The following is a 23,037-nucleotide window of genomic DNA, read 5'->3' as shown; positions in this document are numbered from 1 at the left end:
TGATGTCACAGTACAGGGATAATACACACAGTGATGTCACAGTACAGGGATAATACACACAGTGATGTCACAGTACAGGGATAATACACACAGTGATGTCACAGTACAGGGATAATATACACAGTGATGTCACATATACAGGGATAATACACAGTGATGTCACAGTACAGGGATAATACGCACAGTGATGTCAAAGTACAGGGATAATACACAGTGATGTCACAGTACAGGGATAATACACAGTGATGTCACAGTACAGGGATAATATACACAGTGATGTCACAGTACAGGGATAATATACACAGTGATGTCACAGTACAGAGATAATACACAGTGATGTCACAGTACAGGGATAATACACACAGGGATGTCACAGTACAGGGATAATACACACAGTGATGTCACAGTACAGAGATAATACACACAGTGATGTCACAGTACAGGGCTAATACACACAGTGATGTCACAGTACAGAGATAATACACAGTGATGTCACAGTACAGAGATAATACACACAGTGATGTCACAGTACAGAGATAATACACACAGTGATGTCACAGTACAGGGATAATACATACAGTGATGTCACAGTACAGGGATAATACACACAGTGATGTCACAGTACAGGGATAATACACACAGTGATGTCACAGTACAGGGATAATACACACAGTGATGTCAGGATAATATACACAGTGATGTCATAGTACAGGAATAATATACACAGTGATGTCATAGTACAGAGATAATAAACACAATGATGTCACAGTACAGGGATAATACACACAGTGATGTCATAGTACAGGGATAATACACACAATGATGTCACAGTACAGGGATAATACACAGTAATGTCACAGTACAGGGATAATATACACAGTGATGTCCCAGTACACAGATACTACACACAGTGATGTCACAATACAGGGATAATACACAGTGATGTCATAGTACAGGGATAATACACACAATGATGTCACAGTACAGGGATAATACACAGTAATGTCACAGTACAGGGATAATATACACAGTGATGTCCCAGTACACAGATACTACACACAGTGATGTCACAGTACAGGGATAATACACAGTGATGTCACAGTACAGGGATAATATAAACAGTGGTGTCACAGTACAGGGATAATACACAGTGATGTCACAGTACAGGAATAATATACACAGTGGTGTGACAGTACAGGGATAATATACAGTGATGTCACAGCACAGGGATAATATACAGTGATGTCACAGCGCAGGGATAATATACACAGTGATTTCACAGCACAGGGATAATATACACAGTGATTTCACAGTAGAGATAATACACAGTGATGTCACAGTACAGGGATAATATACACAGTGATGTCACAGTACAGGGATAATACACACAGTCATGTCACAGTACAGGGATAAGACACACAGTGATGTCACAGTACACAGACAGTTATGTCACAGTAGAGATAATACACAGTGATGTCACAATACAGGGATAATATACACAGTGGTGTGACAGTACAGAGATAATACACCGTGATGTCACAGCACAGGGATAATACACACAGTGATGTCACAGAAGAGATAATACACAGTGATGTCACAGTACAGGGATAATATACACAGTGATGTCACAGTACAGGGATAATACACACAGTGATGTCACAGTACAGGGATAAGACACACAGTGATGTCACAGTACACAGACAGTTATGTCACAGTAGAGATAATACACAGTGATGTCACAGTACAGGGATAATATGCACAGTGGTGTGACAGTACAGAGATAAGACACACAGTGATGTCACAGCACAGGGATAATACACACAGTGATGTCACAGTACACAGACAGTTATGTCACAGTAGAGATAATACACAGTGATGTCACAGTACAGGGATAATATACACAGTGATGTCACAGTACAGGGATAATATACACAGTGATGTCACAGTACAGGGATAATTTACACAGTGGTGTCACAGTACAGGGATAATATACACAGTGATGTCACAGTACAGGGATAATATACACAGTGATGTCACAGTACAGAGATAATACACAGTGATATCACAGTACAGGGATAATGTACACAGTGATGTCACAGTACAGGGATAATACACACAGTGATGTCACAGTACAGGGATAATACACACAGTGATGTCACAGTACAGGGATAATACACACAGTGATGTCACAGTACAGGGATAATACACACAGTGATGTCACAGTACAGGGATAATACACACAGTGATGTCACAGTACAGGGATAATACACACAGTGATGTCACAGTACAGGGATAATATACACAGTGATGTCACATATACAGGGATAATACACAGTGATGTCACAGTACAGGGATAATACGCACAGTGATGTCACAGTACATGGATAATACACAGTGATGTCACAGTACAGGGATAATACACAGTGATGTCACAGTACAGGGATAATATACACAGTGATGTCACAGTACAGGGATAATATACACAGTGATGTCACAGTACAGAGATAATACACAGTGATGTCACAGTACAGGGATAATACACACAGGGATGTCACAGTACAGGGATAATACACACAGTGATGTCATAGTACAGAGATAATATACACAGTGATGTCATAGTACAGGGATAATACACAGTGATGTCATAGTACAGAGATAATATACACAGTGATGTCACAGTACAGGGATAATACACACAGTGATGTCATAGTACAGAGATAATATACACAGTGATGTCATAGTACAGGGATAATACACACAGTGATGTCACAGTACAGGGATAATATACAGTGATGTTACAGTACAGGGATAATACACAGTGATGTCACAGTACAGGGATAATACACAGTGATGTCACAGTACAGGGATAATACACAGTGATGTCACAGTACAGGGATAATACACACAGTGATGTCACGGTACAGGGATAATACACACAGTGATGTCACGGTACAGGGATAATGCACACAGTGATGTCACAGTACAGGGATAATACACACAGTGATGTCACAGTACAGGGATAATACACACAGTGATGTCACAGTACAGGGATAAAACACACAGTGATGTCACAATACAGGGATAATACACACAGTGATGTCACAGTACAGGGATAATACGCACAGTGATGTCACAGCACAGGGATAATACACACAGTGATGTCACAGTACAGGGATAATACACAGTGATGTCACAGTACAAGGATAATATTCACAGTGATGTCACAGTACAGGGATAATATACACAGTGATGTTACAGTACAGGGATAATACACACAGTGATGTCACAGTACAGGGATAATACACAGTGATGTCACAGTACAGGGATAATACACACAGTGATGTCACAGTGCAGGGATAATACACAGTGATGTCACAGTACAGGGATAATACACACAGTGATGTCCCAGTACAGGGATAATATACACAGTGATGTCACAGTACAGGGATAATACACACAGTGATGTCACAGTACAGGGATAATACACACAGTGATGTCACAGTACAGGGATAATATACACAGTGATGTCACAGTACAGGGATAATACACACAGTGATGTCACAGTACAGGGATAATACACACAGTGATGTCACAGTACAGGGATAATACACACAGTGATGTCACAGTACAGGGATAATACACACAGTGATGTCACAGTACAGGGATAATACACAGTGATGTCACAGTACAGAGATAATACAAAGAGTGGAAGAGATAAATCTAAATCTGTGTAGAGGAAGAGTGGGGCAGTTGCCCACAGCAACCAATCAGATCGCTTCTTTCACTTTTCAGAGGCCTTTTTAAAAATGAAAGATGCGATCTGATTGGTTGTTATGGGCAACTGCTCCTCTTTTCCTCTACACAGGTTTTCATAAATCTCCCCCAGTGATGTCACAATATAGAAGCAACACATGAGTGAGGACAGGATATGAAGTCAGGACATATGTACAGGATATAGGGATGGGATATGAGGTCAGGATACGGGAGGATTACAGGACCAAGACAGATTATCAAGTTTGGGGTTATTTAGTTTGGAGAAAAGATGTCTTAGGGGGATCTGATGACAACGTACAAATATATGAATGGACAGTACAGAGATCTTTCTAGTGATCTTTTTATGCCTAGGCCGATAACTATAACAAGGGGGCATCTTCTACATATAGAGGAAAGAAGGTTTAACCATAATCACTGACAGAGATTCTTTACTGTAAGAGCAGTGAGACTATGGAACTCTCTGCCCCATGATGTTATGATGTGTATGACTCAACAAACAAGTTTATGGTTGACCTGGATGTTTTTATTAAAATATATAATATTAGACGTTATGGATACTAGATATATGGGGATATTAGGTTGATCCAAGGATTTATTCTGATGCCATATTGGGGTCGGGAGAGAATTTTTCCTCTGGTTCAACACAGTAGGGTTCTAGGATGGACTCAATGGACTCCTGACTTTTTTCAACCTTACAAACTATGTTAGGACAAGATATGAAGATGGCATATGTGGTCGGGATATGAGGGCAGGGTATGAGTACGAGATATGAGGTTGGTATATGGGGGGGGGGACATGAGGCTAGATATGAGGTTGGGATACGGGGTCGGGATATGAGGTCAAGATATGATGAGATATGGGAACAGAATATAAGGTTGGGATATGAGAACAGGTTACGAGATCAGGATAGAAGAATACAATATGAGAATGGGATGAGGACGGGATATAAAGACGGCATTTGAGGTAGGGATATGAGGATGGTATATGAGGACAGGATATGGGGACAGGATATGAGGACGGGATATGAAGACAGGATATGAGGACGGGATATGAGGAACGGATGAGGAAGGGATAGGAGGACGGGATATGAGGTCAGGATAAGAGGACAGAATATGAGGACTGGATGAGGAAGGGATATGAGGACGGGGTATAAGGTTGAGATACGAGGACAAGATATGAGGTCAGGATATGAGGACGGTATAGGAAATCAGGATATGAGGACGGATGTGGGGATGGAATAGGAGGACTGGATATGAGGACAAGATATGAGGTCAGGATATGAGGACAGGATATGAGGACAAGATATGAGGACAAGATATGAGGTCAGGATATGAGGTCGGGATATGAGGACAAGATATGAGGTCAGGATATGAGGACGGGATATGAGGACAGGATATGAGGACAGGATATGAGAAAAGGATATGACGTCAGGATGTGGGGACGGGATATGAGGAGGGGATATGGGGAGGGGATATGAGGTAGGGACATGAGGACGGGATATGAGGACAGGATATGAGGATGGGATATGAGGACAGGATATGAGGATGGGATATGAGGACGTGATATGAGGACAGTATGTGAGGAAGGGATATGAGGACGTGATATGAGGACGTGATATGAGGACGTGATATGAGGACGGGATATGAGGACGGGATATGAGGACGGGATATGAGGACAGGATATGAGGACAGGATATGAGGACGGGATATGAGGACGGGATATGAGGACGGGATATGAGGACGGGATATGAGGACGGGATATGAGGACGGGATATGAGGACGGGATATGAGGACGGGATATGAGGACAGGATATGAGGACGAGATATGAGGACGAGATATGAGGACGGGATATGAGGACGAGATATGAGGAAGGGATATGAGGACAGGATATGAGGACAGGATATGAGGTCATGATAAGAAAGGGACATGAGGATGGGATATGAGGACGGGATATGAGGACAGGTATAATGAATAAAGCCTTATTAAAAAACAAACAGCACCTCATGTCTGCTTGTTGTTGGCCCCTACACCAGCTGCTTTTTCTCCAGTCCTGGTAGTTACTTCTTATCGTAGAAACCAACCCAGAGAGCAACCAACCAGAGTCCGACCATAATGTCCCTTATAAAGAGTAGAGAGTGCCCCCATAGTAGTGCCACTGGTTCACATGTGACATCTACATGGCCCTTAATTTGACTCCCACGGGGGAGAGCTATAGCAGGGAGTCACATATCACTGCAAAATAGGCCATGGCATGATGGGAGTTGTAGTTTTGCAACAGGGTTAGAGAACACTTGCATATACAATGAGCTTCTGGACGAACAATAAAGGGGCTGAGATTAGAAGGGACCCCCCAAGGTTGAGACCCCCCCCCATACATTGGTGAGCACTGGCCATCCATAGAGTTTTACTTCTTTATCCGCACGCTGTTAGCTATGTCTTCCTTAGGTGGTGATCATTTTTGGGATGTGCTACAGCCAGAACTTTGGCTTTGTTCTAGTTCTTCTTCCACACTTCAAAGGGAAGGTCGTTTGTGGTCAGGACGAGAAGGATACGTGAGATTTGTGGTTACTCTCAAAATAGACTGTGATGCCTAAACTGCACTTTCGGTGATATTTAATTTCCCCAGTACAGCGGCAGAGCAGAGGTATCTCCTCTCCATCTCTGCAGACCAGTGTTTCCTATCCAGTGTACCTCCAGCTGTTGCATAACTACAACTCCCAGCATGCCCTGACAGCCGTTGGCTGTCAGGGCATGCTGGGAGTTGTAGTTTTGCAACAGCTGGAGGAACACTAGTTGGGAAACACGGCCACAGACACTTGGTTTTGCAGTGTCCAAATGTAACAAGCCAATGCCGGGACATCCCATACGTATTCATGAGATTTCTAAATAAATAAAAATTCTGTCTGAACCCATCAACAGAACAGATGTCATTGGATGGAGAATTGAGAATTCGGCGTCACCAGAGGTGTCATCTTCTCCTGTCACATTCAAAGTTGAGGTAAAGGATCTGCTGGAAATCTGATCTAACGTCTTATTTGTATTGATAGAAAGAGACTTAAGAATTTTTGTTTGACGTGTGAGATTCGGAATGTTTTCCCTAATTGTCATTATTACAAAACATGGGCCAACGGAATATTATTGTATCCAGTCTACACAATGCTCTGTGAGCTAAACAGCCTGGACTCCAGACTGATACATTGAACATAGCTAGTCCTGCTCTCAGCTGAGAAGTGATACAATTGTATCCAGTCTAGACAATGCTCTGTGAGCTAAACAGCCTGGACTCCAGACTGATAAATTGCCTTCAGCGGTTGCAAAACTATACAGTGGGGATCAAAATTTTGGGCACCCCAGGTAAAAATTTGTATTAATGTGCATAAAGAAGCCAAGGAAAGATGGAAAAATCTCCAAAAGGCATCAAATTACAGATTAGACATTCTTATAATATGTCAACAAAAGTTATATTTTATTTCCATCATTTACACTTTCAAAATAACAGAAAACCAAAAAATGGCATTTGCAAAAGTTTGGGCACCCTGCAGAGTTAATATCTTGTACTGCCCCCTTTGGCAAGTATCACAGCTTGTAAACGCTTTTTGTAGCCAGCCAAGAGTTTTTCAATTCTTGTTTGAGGTATCTTTGCCCATTCTTCCTTACAAAAGTCTTCCAGTTCTTTGAGATTTCTGGGCTGTCTGTCACGCACTGCTCTTTTAAGGTCTATCCATAGATTTTCAATTATGTTGAGGTCAGAAGATTGTGAAGGCCATAGCAAAACCTTCAGTTTACGCCTCTTGATGTAATCCCCCCGTGGATGTCGAGGTGTTTTTAGGATCATTATCCATTTGTAGAAGCCATCCTCTCTTTAACTTCAGCTTTTTCACAGATGGCATCAAGTTAGCATCCAAAATTTTCTGAAATGTTATTGAATCAATTTTTCCTTCTACTCGTGAGTTGTTCCCTGTGCCACTGGCTGCAATACAACCCCAAAGCATGATTGATCCACCCCCATGCTTAACAGTTGGACAGAGGTTCTTTTCATTAAATTCTGTTCCCCTTCTTCTCCAAACGTACCTTTGCTCATTCCGGCCAAAAAGTTCAATTTTAACCTCATCAGTCCACAGAACTTGTTTCCAAAATGCATCAGGCTTGTCTACATCTTCATTTGCAAAGTTCAAACTCTGATTTTTGTGGTGAGGACGTAGAAGAGGTTTTCTTCTGATGACTCTTCCATGAAGACCATATTTGTACAAGTATCTCTTTATAGTGGAATAGTGTACCACAACTCCAGTGTCTGCCAGATCTTTCTGGAGGGATTGTGCAGTCAAACGTGGGTTTTGAATTGTTTTTCTCACAATCCTGCGAGCTGTTCTGTCTGATATTTTTCTTGGTCTTCCAGATCTTGCTTTAACTTCTACTGTTCCTGATGACTGCCATTTCTTAATTACATTCCGAACAGAGGATATTGACATCTGAAAACGTTTTGCTATCTTCTTATAGCCTTCTCCAGCTTTGTAAGCGTCAACTATTTTCAGTTTCAGATTTCTAGACAACTGCTTAGAAGAACCCATGGTGCTGATTGTTGGGGCAAGGTCAGATGAGTCTGGGCATTTAAAACCTTTGAGATTGACATCACCTGGTCTTCCCAGATGATGATTGAGAACAATCCATGACACTGGCAGGTCCCAGCTTTGCAAAGGGGGCAGTGCATGCTATAAATTCTGCAGGGTGCCCAAACTTTTGCAGATGCCATTTTTTGGTTTTCTGCACATTAATACAAATTTTTATCTGGGTGCCCAAACTTTTGACCCCCATTGTAACTCCCAGCATGCTGGGAGTTGTAGTTTTACAACAGCTGGAGACACCCTGGATGGGAAACACTGAGCTAAGCTTGTTGAAGGGCCATCTGACACCAAGCTTGATGACTGTTTCCAACAACAACCAGCAGAATTGTGAATGCAGCTCTGGAGTATAAACCAGGCTGTAATTCGTGGGCTGATAAAACTGTCATTAGAAACAATGATCCTTCGCTTACAAATAGATTAATCACAGTATATTAAAGGGGTACAACGGTGAATTTTTTTTTTTTTTTTTATAAATCAACTGGTGCCGGAAAGTTAAACAGATTTGTAAATTACTTCTATTAAAAAAATCTTAATCCTTCCTGTACTTATTAGCTGCTGAATACTACAATGGAAATTCTTTTCTGATTGAAACACAGAGCTCTCTGCTGACATCATGAGCACAGTGTTCTCTGCTGACATCTCTGTCTATTTTTAGGAACTGTCCAGGATAAAAGGAAATCCCCATAGCAAACGTATCCTGCTCTGGACAGTTCATAAAATGGACAGAGATGTCAGCAGAGAGCACTGTGGTCATGATGTCAGCAGACAGTTCTGTGTTTCAAAAAGAAAAGAATTTCCGATGTAGTATTCAGCAGCTAATAAGTACAGGAAGGATTAAGATTGAGTAATTTACAAATCTGTTTAACTTTCTGGCACCAGTTGATTAAAAAAAAAAAAAAAAAAAAGTTTTTCACCGGAGTACCCCTTTAATGATATGCAGTATCTAATTAGTATGCCATATAATTGCGATCTAAGTCCCTGGTGAAGAAGTGGGACCTTCATGGGATCCCAGAGATCTGATCCCCACTCATTTAGCTGATAGGTCATAAAGATGTATGGTGGGAACACATTGGTGTCCGGCATGCAATTGGATGTTCTCCGTGCTTGGTAATTCCTAGCATCTTCTATAAGTACATAAAGTGATTGAATATCAAATTACCCATAGGCCTCTAGATTTGCATTAAAGGGGTACTCTAGTGGAAATAAATGTTTTCATAATAATTGGCTACAGAAAAACCTTGATCCTTCCAGTACTTATTAGCTGTTTTATACTACAGGGAAAGTTAAGTTGTTCCTTTCTGTCTGACCACAGTGCTCTCTGCTGACACCTCTGTCCATTTTAGGGACTGTCCAGAGTAGGAGAAAATCCCCATAGCAAACCTCTCCTGCTCTGGACAGTTCCTAGAATGGACAGAGGTGTCAGTAGAGAGCACTGTGATCAGACAGAAAAGAACAACTTAACTTCCTCTGGAGCATACAGCAGCTGATAAGTACTGGAAGGATTACGATTTTTTAATAGAAGTAATTTACAATTTTTTTTAACTTTCTGGCACCAGTTGATTTGAAAATAAATAAATAAATAGTACCCCTTTAATATGTACACCAGGGCCGCAGCTGCAATAGCATGAGCTCTCCGCTTTCTCCAGTCTGAGAGACTTAAAGGGGTATTCCAGGAAAAACCTTTTTTTTATATATGAACTGGCTCCAGAAAGTTAAACAGATTTGTAAATCACTTCTATTAAAAAATCGTAATCACTGCTGAAGTTGAGTTGTTCTTTTCTGTCTAAGTGCTCTCTGATGACACGTGTTTCGGGAGCCGCCCAGTTTAGAAGCAAATCCCCATAGCAAACCTCTTCTACTCTGTGCAGTTTCCAAGACAAGCAGAGATGTCAGCAGAGAGCACTGTTTCAAGACAGATAAGAACAACTCAACTTTAGTAGCTGATTGTATAGAGATAGCAGCAGTATACATATAGACCTGGATGAGAGGAATATAACTTCTATATATTGTGTTTCTATAGAGATAGCAGCAGCAGTAGTAGCATACAGATAGAGCTGGAGGGTAGGTGTATGACTACTATATATACTGATCCCATAGAGATAGCTGCAGCAGTATATAGAGCTGAAGGGGAGGAGTATGACTACTATATATCCTGATCCCACAGAGATAGCAGCAGTATACAAATAGAGCTAGAGAGGAGGTGTATAACTACTAGATATCCTGATCCCACAGATATAGCAGCAGCAGTGTACAGACAGAGTTGGAGAAGAGGTGTATAACAAATATATATTCTGATCCCACAGAGATAGCAGCAGCAGCAGTATACAGATAGAGCTAGGGAGGAGAGGTGTATAACAAGTACATATTCTGATCCCATAGAGATAGCTACAGCAGTATACAGATAGAGCTGGAGGGTAGGTGTATGACTACTATATATCCTGATCCTATAGCGATAGCTGCAGGAGTATATTGAGCTGAAGGGGAGGAGTATGACTACTATATATATCCTAATCCCACAGATATAGCAGCAGTATACAGATAGAGCTGGGAGGGGAGGGGTATGTGAGTTGTCAGGAGAATCTGACAGGTGATGATGTCATCCTGTAGCTCACGGGAAGTCAGCTGACCCAGGGCAGATCACTTTCTTTGACACATTTAACACTGTGATTTTCTGTGGGTCAGATGAGTGATCACATGACCTAGTTACAGTAATAAAACACATGGATGTAGCTGTGCTGGAATAAAACAAATGTCGCTATAGGACTAGTGACGGTGATTGTGCATGATATGGGTAAAAAAAAATAAACAGAGTGCTTCTGGAATGTTTTCTCCAGATTTGAATGTAAATCCTAGTACAGAAGGATTTCACTGTAATACCTCCGCTTGCTGGGGATCACGCCCATCTCTTCGCTGTCTCCATCCTGTGTGACTCTTCTGGCCTGCCACCACTCATCGTCGGAGGCATTGATGACGTGTAGGATGTCTCCATATCTAAAGCCGAGGCCCTGGCTCGGGAGACCGCTGTCCTTGCTTTTATCGTAGTCGAACATGGCTCTGCAAGAGAAGAAGACGAGACGTCACATGACCAGGTTGTCACATGATCAGGTAGTCATGATGAGCTCAGTACATGAAGGTTCCTTTATTTAGACATTCCATGGTGACCTTTGGTCTCCTGTTAGGGTAAAGTTGAGGCAATACCATGATTTACTGCAGTGTTTCCCAACCAGGGTGCCTCCAGCTGTTGCAAAACTACAACTCCCAGCATGCCCGGACAGCCAAAGGCTGTCCGGGCATGCTGGGAGTTGTAGTTTTGCAACAGCTGGAGGCACCCTGGTTGGGAAACACTGATTTAATGTGACCCTGAGGCAGTGTTCATAATACGGGCATTTAAAGGGGTACTCCGGTGGAAAACTAATTATTATAATTTTTTTTTTAATCAACTGGTGCCAGAATGTTAAACAGATTTGTAATTGACTTCTATTTAAAAATCTTAATCCTTCCAGTACTTATCAGCTGCTGTATACTGGTACGTTCACACTATGGAATTCCTGCGGAATTTCACGGACGGAATTACGCGAGCGGAATTCCGTGGTGTGAACTTAACATTAGTGTGAATGGGTCTCCGCGAGACCAGTTCACGCTGCCGAATTGTTCCGCGCAAAAGAAAGAACATGTTCATTCTTTGCGCGGATACCGTGAGCACTGCATAGCCGTCAATGGTGACGGCTCAGTGCCCTGCCGCCCTAGCGCCGAAGTATTTTCGGCGGCCGCCGCCTGAATTCAGCGAGCGGAGATTCCGCAGTGTGAACGCACCCTACTACAGAGGAAGATGTATTTCTTTCTGGAGTTCATTCCAGTCTGACCACAGTGCTCTCTGCTGACACCTCTGTCCATGTCAGGAACTGTCCAGAGCAGGAGAGGTTTCCTATGGGGATTTGCTTCTACTCTGGACAGTTTCTGACATAGACAGAGGTGTCAGCAGAGAGCACTGTGGTCAGACAGAAAAGAACTTCACAACTTCCTCTGTAGTATACAGCAGCTCATAAGTACTGGAAGGATTAAGATTTTTTTTTAATAGAAGTCATTTACAAATCTGTTTAACTTTCTGGAGCCAGTAATATAAAAAGAACTGTTTTCCACCGGAGTGCCCCTTGAAGACAAAAGCTCCATAGTGAACATTGGTCTCCTGTTAGGGTAAAATTGAGGCAATACCATGATTTACTGTGACCCTAAGGGTACGTTCACAAGGGCGGATTTATTTGCAGGGTTTCCCGCTGCATATTTAAAAGGGGACGGGCTCTTCTCGGCTGAAAATCCACCGCAGACCCTACTGACTTCAATGAACATTTTTATAGTGATTTTTGAAATTAGCGGTAAAATTGCGGTGGTTATTAATGGCTGTACTGCTTAAATTAAATGCCCCATGTGAACACAGCCTTAGGGTACATTCACACAGGTGGATTTATTTGCGGCTTTCCCGCTGCATATTTGAAAGGGGACAGGCTATCCGCAGCAGATTTTCCGCAGTGTAATTTACACTATAATAATTGCTCAATAATACAATGAATAGCACTATTTTACCCCCATCATGCAAATTGTGGTAAAATTGTGCAATTTTTACAGCAATTTCAGAGAATTAGGGTAAAATTCCTAATATAATTATCAGTGATACTATTGATTAAACCTTCTGTGTGAACACAGCCTAAAGGATGTCATGGAGGGTACACATGCTTTGTGGTACTGCTGCAATTTTTAGTCACTCTCGGTAGAAAGCCCTGGTCTAAACTTCTTTTGCAAAGTCTAGGTTCAGACATGGTGGATTTGTTGTAGGTTTCCTATCCTAAAACAGACTTTGGTCCTTTATCTGGAAGGTTTAGCTTAGTTAAACCCCTTTGTATTTAATACAGCAATGGGAAAAAAAAGAGGCAAAATTGCCTACAGCTCCTTTGCCAGCCTATATGTTTCTATGGTTACAGACTACAAATGATGTGTAGTCTGATCCTGCAGTCACACGTTACTCTCTTTCCATCTGCCCCCGCCTCTACTGTCTGTAGGTTATCAAGAAGGAAGTGGAGTCACACACGTCTAGATAACTTTTTTTCCAATAATTATTTTCTTCAGTTTTTTTTGCCTTTCTATCCCGTTAAGTTGTATAATTCAATTTTGCAAACTTTTTATTATTATTATTGCTTCAATGTACAGTACATACCAAAAGTTTGGACACCTTCTCATTCAGAGTTTTCTTTATTTTCATGACTATGAATATTGTAGATTCACACTGAAGGCATCAAAACTATGAATTACCACATGTGGAATTATAGACATAACAAAAAAGTGTGAAAATCTGTCATATTCTAGGTTCTAGCCACCTTTTGCTTTGATTACTGCTTTGCACACTCTTGGCATTCTCTTGTTGAGCTTCAAGAGGTAGTCATCTGAAATGGTTTTTACTTCACTGGTGTGCTGGTGTGGAGGAGGAGGTGTGATGGTGTGGAGGAGGAGGTGTGATGGTGTGGAGGAGGAGGTGTGATGGTGTGGAGGAGGAGGTGTGATGGTGTGGGGGAGGAGGTGTGATGGTGTGGAGGAGGAGGTGTGATGGTGTGGAGGAGGAGGTGTGATGGTGTGGGGGAGGAGGTGTAATGGTGTGGGGGAGGAGGTGTGATGGTGTGGGGGAGGAGGTGTGATGGTGTGGAGGAGGAGGTGTGATGGTGTGGAGGAGGAGGTGTGATGGTGTGGAGGAGGAGGTGTGATGGTGTGGAGGAGGAGGTGTGATGGTGTGGAGGAGGAGGTGTGATGGTGTGGAGGAGGAGGTGTGATGGTGTGGGGGAGGAGGTGTGATGGTGTGGAGGAGGAGGTGTGATGGTGTGGAGGAGGAGGTGTGATGGTGTGGGGGAGGAGGTGTAATGGTGTGGGGGAGGAGGTGTGATGGTGTGGGGGAGGAGGTGTGATGGTGTGGAGGAGGAGGTGTGATGGTGTGGAGGAGGAGGTGTGATGGTGTGGGGGAGGAGGTGTGCTGTTGTTGGGGGGGGGGGGGGCTTTGCTGGTGACACTGTTGGGGATTTATTGAAGGCATACTGACCCAGCATGGCTATCACAGCATCTTGCAGCGGCTGCTATTCCATCCGGTTTGCATTTAGTTGGACCATCATTTATTTTTCAACAGGACAATGACCCCAAACACCTCCAGGCTGTGTAAGGGCTATTTGACCAAGAAGGAGAGTGATGGGTGCTGCGCCAGATGACCTGGCCTCCACAGTCACCGGACCTGAACCCAATTAAGGCAAAAGGGCCAACAAGTGCTAAGCATCTCTGGGAACTCCTTCAAGACTGTTGGAAGACCATTTCAGGTGACTACCTCTTGAAGCTCCTCAAGAGAATACCAAGAGTGTGCAAAGCAGTAATCAAAGCAAAAGGTGGCTAGAACCTAGAATATGACATATTTTCACACTTTTTTGTTATGTATATAATTCCACATGTGTTAATTCATAGTTTTGATGCCTTCAGTGTGAATCTACAATATTCATAGTCATGAAAATAAAGAAAACTCTGAATGAGAAGGTGTCCAAACTTTTGGTCTGTACTGTATTTGAAATAAAATATAAAGCAGCTTTACAAATAGTCTTGTATTAAAGGGGTACTCCACTGGCCAGAATTCGGAACATTTCGTTCTGAATGATGTGTGTGCGCTGCGGGGGTCGGCCATGCCCCCTCCTATAGACTTGCATTGACGTCACAATGGGGCATGGCCGACCCCCGCAGCACGCACACAGTGTTCGAGATTAAATGTTCCGAACGCTGGCCAGTGGTGTACCCCTTTAAAGGGGTACTCTGCTGGAATTTTTTTTTTTATCAATTGGTGCCAGAAAGTTAAACAGATTTGTAAATTACTTCTATTTAAAAATCTCAATCCTTCCAGTACTTATCAGCTGCTGTATGCTACAGAGGAAGTTCTTTTCTTTTTGAATTTCCTTTCTGTCTGACCACAGTGCTCTCTGCTGACACCTTTGTCCATTTTAGGAACTGCCTAGAGCAGGATAGGCTATTGGGATTTGCTCCTACTTTGGACAGTTCCTGACATGGACAGAGGTGTCAGCAAAGAGCACTGTTGTCAGGCAGAAAATAACTACACAACTTCCTGTGGAGCATACAGCAGCTGATAAGTACTGCAAGGATTAAGATTTGTAAATAGAAGTCATTTACAAATCTGTTTAACTTTCTGGCATCAGTTGATTAAAAAAAAAAATGTTTGACAGCGGAGTAGCCCTTTAAAGTCTCCTACCATTCTGTGTGTGCAGCTCCTAGGCAGACCTATGTGTTGCTAGGGCAACAGACTACAAACAAACCCTGTGTAGTCTGATCCTGCCCACCCCAGTCCTAATCTACAAACGGGGGCAAATGAAGTAATAAATGGCTGCAGTATCAGACTACACAGGGATAGTAGTCTGTAACCATGGCAACATAAATGTCTGCATAGGAGCTGTATACATAAAGCTATCTCTAATGGGTGGCTGTAGGAGAGACAGATCTCTTACATCTGGGAAAATAACTAATTTACATACTCTTTTTTTCCCAGTGAGCACCAGGCCTGTAAGATTTGCTATACAGGCCTAGTGATCTCCACAAGAAAAGCTACAGAAATCTATTTATAAGAGTAATTTTGGCAGTATTATGTGAGTTGCAGAAGTATACATACCCTATAGCTGAGCCCCCCCGAATCCGGATTTGGAGCAAACTTGGGAAGAGGTTTGTGGCTTGCCAAACTTTCGAACACTGCCGGGTTCGGCTCGTGCCAACAGCCGTGAGTACAGATCAGCCCAGGAAGAAGTTAATAAGCGCTAGTTAACTCCTTGTGGGGGGGGGGGGGGTATACATTATGCAGCCATCTATATACATTATGCAGCCATCTATATGGCTGTATAATGTATATAGTAAAGAGAGTGATACTTACCATCTCGTAGCTGGTCCAGACTTTTTATAGTGTAGCTCCGCTCCTTGAGACAACATTTCTAGAGGTGGGGCTACAAAAGAAGAGTTAACCCTGCTCCCCAAGAAGTTAATTAGCACTACTCAGCAGCGCGAATTAACTCCTTCCTTGATGGGTCAGCGCATAGCCCTCAGCCCAGCAAGATGTTACAGTAAACCAGCAGATTCGCTGGTTGACTGTAACAAAAGAGTCACAATGACAGCTGTGCAACCTAACCCTTTCGCTGCCAGTATGAACATCCCCAACAGTATGAGGTGTATAGTAAGTCTTTGCACTTCCTTCAGAGGAAACAGATAACAGATGTATCTACAAAATGTGTTGTGGGTTACCACGTGGCCCTCTCCACCCCTTCACCGGGCCCAGAGGACACATCGGGGATGGAGCGGTTTACAGCCCCCAACACACAAAGCAATTACGAGCCTTGCGTCGGCCATAAAGTAAATGTGATTCTCCTTCAGCTGTATGGACGCGCTCACAAACCGAACGACAGTAAAGACTCCCGCAGGAGGCACTCCATCATATTTATTGGCGGTAAGCCGGTGAGATCCAGTAACGGCAGCGAGCTTTTCCAGTTTACAATATGTTTCTCATGTAGGTGGCATCAGCCCTGCTAACAACGGATACTTGTCCATGCGGGAAGGAACAGATTCCTGACCCGAGAAGTTATGTGCATGGCTTCAATTCATGTGCCACGGGATATATATAAATCCAACAGAGTAGTCCGAGGGAGGCTCAGGGGACTGCTTTAGCAGTCCCAAGCCTCCCTCGGACTACTCCATTGGATTTATGTACATGCCCGTACTCAGCTTTGGGGAACAGGAAGATAACAATAGCCATTGGTACCCTAGATGAGCATCTACATTATATATACAAGTGGCGGCGTTGCGCTTGGATCGTAACATGTCCAGGTGAATGCATAGTAAATGTCATGATATACACCATCAGCACTGGATAACGCTCATTTGTTCTTCTTTTTGTTTTGAATATCAATAATATATGAAACAATTCAGATTTTAACTTATCCTACAGTGTTGCGTATACAATGTGTTTCCATGGTTACAGACTACAGACACACTGACTTACTGTAACGATCACACTTGGCCAGGCTGTGTACATTGCGCTGTGGTCAATGAGGAGTTATAGGTCTGGGCCAATCAGCAGCTAAGGTGGGGTATTTGATTCCTCCTCAGCTCGCTTCTCGGCCTTTTGGCTAAGATCAAGTGTAGTATCTGCTCTTATCAGTTTCATGCCAGTGCCTGAATGATGCCGGTTTTGGGCTGGTGGGGATGCATGCTGCATGGAGGGGGCAGAGGTACCGGGGCTGGTTCTGAGGAATCAGCTCGACGGCTGCTCTGATGTGACCTGTTTCCTCCGGGTCTCGCCATGAGGTTGGGGGGGTGTAGAGCCGAGGTACTTCTGTGCCTCGGGGAGTGGTGACCCTGACGTGCTGAAACTCACTGGGTGTTATAACTCACTGAGTGAACGCACTGCACCATTACTCTTCACCTTTGGCACTCACCCTTGGTATCCCGGCCTTCTGGCTAGGATCCGGGCAGTATATCTGCACTTATCCACTTATTTTTTTTTTTTGTGTTTTGTCACTGTGCCACTTTTACGTGTTGTTTTGTACACAGGATTGTCAGGATGCGGTAGCCCTTCTGGGTGTCCCTCCTGGCGGTCTAGGGGAGGTGTGTGTGGCCATTCGGTTCCTCACCTCCCTGCAACCCCTTGACATCTTGGCTTTGGTCAAGATGCCATCAGTATATGGCTCCTCGGCTGATACCTTGGTTAACGCCTAGGTTGAAGCCAGGTGCATTTTCGGCCCCTTAGTAGCTTCGGGGAAAAGGGGCATCGAACCTGGATCCTTGCAGGAGCTTTTTGGCCCGGAGGTGAAGGATAGGTTTGTTGGGGGGCCTCTCTCCTATCGGAGAAGGGCTTAGTGATAGACCGCATCCTTTGTGCACGTTTTTTTAGTGACACACGTTTGCACTTTTTCTTGCACTTTGGGTGATAGAGAGCACTTTCCTCGGCTCTTAAAGGGGTATTCCAGGCAAAAACTTTTTTTTACATATCAACTGGCTCTGGAAAGTTAAACAGATTTGTAAATAACTTCTATTAAAAAATCTTAATCCTTCCAATAGTTATTAGCTTCTGAAGTTGAGTTGCTGTTTTCTGTCTAACTGCTTTCTGATGACTCACGTCCCGGGACGTGACATCATCATTGAGCAGTTAGACAGAAAACTTCAGAAGCTAATAACTATTGGAAGGATTAAGATTTTTTAATAGAAGTAATTTACAAATCTGTTTAACTTTCCGGAGTCAGTAGATATATATAAAAAAAGTTTTTGCCTAGAATACCCCTTAAAAAAATAAAAATAATTTGATTCCTCCTCAGCCTTCTAGCTGGGCTCTTGATTTCAGCTCTGATCTGGTTTTAGTCCTGTTGGTTCCAGTTTAGATTTGTTATTATGTTTTAGCCATGGCTTCGTAGCTTTTAGCCTAAACCTGTTGGCCTGTTATCTGTGGATACAAATGGTAGAGTTTAACCCTGTCTATCTTGTATCTGTAATATGAACCAGTATTCTGGCTTGTATTTACACCTGTTTGTGTGTTTTGTACTCTATCACGGTTCTGATCCATTGTTTCTCTTGCTTTGCCCCTATACCGGTTGTTGTTTCTGTGTCTAGTTTGTGTAATCCAAAATCTGTGTATCCGGATTTGTATAAAATATGGATGTGTAAAGTCAGGCATAACTCCTACATAGGCATCTTGTTAACCCCTTTGCCCTGCTAATACTGAGTAGTTTAGTGAGCCTAGGTACTGCTAGGGCATACCTCCTATGTAAGCCACATGTCACCCTTCTAGTTTGCTACCAAGTTGTTCCAGTCCCGCTGCGAAGATACAATCTATATTTCTGCCGCCCATAAAAAATTATTTAAGCAAGGATCCAGCTGAACAAGAGCCTTGCTGCATTTCACTGGATCTTCTATTAGGCCTCCGGTCGGACCGTTGCAGGATTGTCTGTCACGTTCAGTGAGGTCACTCATGGATATATTTCTCTGAGTCTCTGTCCTTTATGGAATTACATCACGGTTACAAATCCGTCAGATCCTCATCCAGTCGTTTCTGAAATTTGGACTGTGAGGATGTTACATTAAAAAACATCTACCGAAGACATATTCACCAACACGTGCACAGAAAGCAACTAAAGATTTATTTCTTCAAAATATCTGCTGAAATAAGTATCATGATATTTTAATAGTTCAGACCCAATTAAAGGAGTACTGCAGCCATAGACAACTTATCCCCTATCCACAGGATCGCGTGGGGTCCCGTACGATCTCCCGTACAGGTACCCGACACTGCCGCAGCTCTGCGAAACAGCATTGGCGAGATTTCACTAAAGGTGCATTCACACCACGTTTTTGCAATACAGTTCCCGTATACGTTTTCAATGGGGAACCGTATTGAAAACCTTATCCATTGACTCTTCATTAAAAACCGTATGCCAAAAGAAGCATCCGGTTGTGTCCGTTTTGCGTCTTGTACGATTTTGTCAAATTTTTTTTTCCTGTACCCAAAACTGTAGCCTACCACGGTTTTTGGTCCGGGTGAAAAACTGTATTAAACCGTATACGTTTTTTTTTTTAACATGGGAGTCAATGGGAACTGTACAGAACCGTATGTACGTACGGTTCCATCCGGTTTGCACCATACGGTTTTTGACTTTGCACAGTTTTTTTTTCATGGAATTTCAATCAAACAAGTGAAACTTTATTCATAATGGAGTGAAAAGTTAAAAACGTATACTTTTTTTCTTAAAAAACTGATGCAACCGGACATCATTTTTCAAACCATATACGGTTTTTAACCGCATGTGGATTAAAATTTGCAAACACATTTTGATACCGTTTGGTCCGGTTTTGAGGAATCCGTTTTTCATTAAAAACCTGATACAGGAACTGTATTGCTAAAACGTGGTGTGAATGCAGCCATAGAGGTCGACAGACACGTCCCCTCCATTCATCTCTATGGGAAAGGCGGGGATGCATAAATGCTGCATCTCCGCCTCTCCTATAGAGATACATGGAGGGGGGTGTGTTGGGGATGTGTCAACACACCTTATGCATGGGGGTCGCGTCCAAACCCCACGCAATTAGACACTTATCCCCCTAGAGCAGTCTCCAACCTGCAGACCTCCAGATGTTGCAAAACTACAACTCCCAGCATGCCCGGACAGCCAACGGCTGTCCGGGCATGCTGGGAGCTGTAGTTTTGCAACATCTGGAGGTCCGCAAGTTGAAGATCACTGCCCTAGAGTGTCAGCTCTAGTATATGGGACCTGTGATTGAAAGGGCTTTAAAGGGGTACTCCGGTGGAAAAACAAATTTTTTTTCTTTTTTAAATCAACTGGTGCCAGAAAGTTAAACATATTCGAAAATTACTTCTATTAAAAAATCTTAATCCTTCCAGTACTTATTAGCTGCTGAATGCTACAGAGGAAATTCCTTTCTTTTTGGAACACTGATGACATCACGAACACAGTGCTCTCTGCTGATATCTCTGTCCATTTTAGCAACCGTGCATAGCAGATGTATGCTAAGGGCAGCATGGTGACTCAGTGGTTAGCACTGCTGCCTTGCAGTGCTGGGGCCTTGGGTTCAAATCCCACTAAGGACAACAGTAAATAAAGCATTATTATTATTATAATAACGTCAGCAGAGAGCAGTGTGTTCGTGATGTCATCAGAGAGCATTCCAAAAAGAAAAGAATTTCCTCTTTAGTATTCAGCAGCTAATAAATACGGGAAGGATTAAGATTTTTTAATAGAAGTAATTTACAAATATGTTTAACTTTCTGGCACCAGTTGATTTAAAAAAGAAAAAAAAGAATTGTTTTTCCACCGGAGTACCCCTTTAACTTCTGCCATACATGTAGATCGAATACTGGGAAGAGGTTAACGAATATATTACATTTTATTCATATATTTATAGGATTAACAGAAGAACTGCAATTTATATGGAAATTTGAAGCGTTACAATCTGTCCTATAAATCCCTGACTGATACTAGCTGCTCTGTGACAGATCACTTGACACCTCGGTGGACGGTCGATGTCTCAGAGAATTCACTTCTCATAAAATACCTTGATATAAGAATGACAGCTCAGAAGTGATGGGTCACAGAATGACAGACGTTTCCTGCAAAGAGCGAGGGAAAGCACCATCTTACTACACAGACATCCTATTAACCGCTATACTGGTCCGCTACTACCCCACATTGTAGAACTAGGCATATTTGCTGTTCAGGAGCCTGGGGAAAGCTGGTTGACAACTAGGGATGTCCTGATACCAATTTTTTTTTAAGACAGAGTATGAGTATCAATACTTTTTTTTTTTTTTAAGTACTCCAATTTTTTTTTAAGTACTCCAATACCAATTAGTAGACATGTGCAGAACCAAAAATTTGCTTTTTTTTCGTTTTGTTCGTTTTCTAAAAATTTTCGGTTCTGTGAATATTCGGAATACTGTGCATTCGTCATATTCCGTTTTCGGATGCATTCGTTTAAAAAAACAGATGCATTCGTTAAAAACAACGAATGCATTCGTTAATTCTGATTTTTTGTTCTGCACATGTCTAGTGATCCCTCAACATACAATGGTAATTCGTATGTTGAGGGATTCGTGCAATGTAAAAAAGTAAAGTCCTACTCACCTGTCCCCGCTGCTCCCGATGGTGTCCCCGGGCCTCCGCTGGGCTCTCCTACTCCTCTTCGGTACTCTGCTGGGCTCTGCTGGGCTCTCCTGGTCTTCTCCGGTCCTCCTTTGTTTGCCGCAAGGCCTTACTGGGCCTCCGTAGCGACGTCATCACGTCGCTGCGCACGCCGTTCCTATTGGATGACGGTACGGCGTGCGCGATGGCGTCATGACGACGTCAGAGGGAGACCCAAATTAAGGCCCCGGACCAGCCCAGGACCCACCGGAGGAAGGCCCGGAGCAGCGCGGAAAGGTGAGTGAACGTGCCCGGGCTGCTTTAACTGCTAACCGGCAGCAGCTTAAGCATTATGCGCTGGCGGATAGCAGTTGATGCATGGCCCCGACATTCGGTATACTGATAACGAATGCATTCGTTGTTCGTTAACATGCATATACGTTATGCGTTAGTTAACGAATGCATTCGTTAACTGTTTATTCGTATTCGTATGCTTTTTCGGGATTTTGTGATTTTTTTTCATGCATTCTTTTCGAATTGCACATGTCTACCAATTAGCGATGCTTTTTTAAATGTCATGTGACAGCAGAGGTGACTCCAGACTTTGTGAAGCCTTAGGCGAAAGTCAAACATGAGGCCCTCACTGACACTCATAATTAAAGGAAATCTGTCATCAGTATTACCCACACTAACCTGTCATACAGGATTGTAGTGCAGGTGATACTGTTCAAAATGATACTTACTGCATCTTGATCCATCGCTCCATTTCACCGTAATTCTTCTTTTTCTGTGTATGCAAATAAGTTGCTTGGGGCATGGGCGGAGCTACGAACCCTGCTCCGGGCACTGTGATGTCATCTAGAGTGCTCCCCCTAGCTCCTTCATCCTCATAATCCCCCTCCCTGCTCGCTCGGTGTACGTTACTGTTCGGCCCTCGGTATACCCAG

The 23,037-nt window shown here is 42.9% G+C and overlaps 1 protein-coding gene and 1 pseudogene across 17 annotated transcripts in view; one reads left to right on the top strand and one right to left on the bottom strand.

Moving 5' to 3' along the window:
* DLG2 (discs large MAGUK scaffold protein 2) overlaps positions 1 to 23,037 on the bottom strand; it is a 1,357,480-nt gene that overhangs the window by 66,346 nt on the left and 1,268,097 nt on the right. For all 17 annotated transcript variants that reach the window (XM_056561360.1, XM_056561363.1, XM_056561361.1 and 14 more), the window contains one exon: positions 11,274 to 11,450. In XM_056561360.1, the coding sequence (XP_056417335.1) occupies positions 11,274 to 11,450 (177 nt within the window). The remainder of the gene's footprint in view (positions 1 to 11,273; positions 11,451 to 23,037) is intronic.
* Positions 17,571 to 17,697, top strand: LOC130359890 (U2 spliceosomal RNA; annotated as a pseudogene).

The sequence above is a fragment of the Hyla sarda genome, chromosome 2 (assembly GCF_029499605.1).
Source record: "Hyla sarda isolate aHylSar1 chromosome 2, aHylSar1.hap1, whole genome shotgun sequence".
Taxonomy (NCBI): Eukaryota; Metazoa; Chordata; class Amphibia; order Anura; family Hylidae; genus Hyla; species Hyla sarda.
This window is presented reverse-complemented; position numbering and strand designations above follow the sequence as displayed.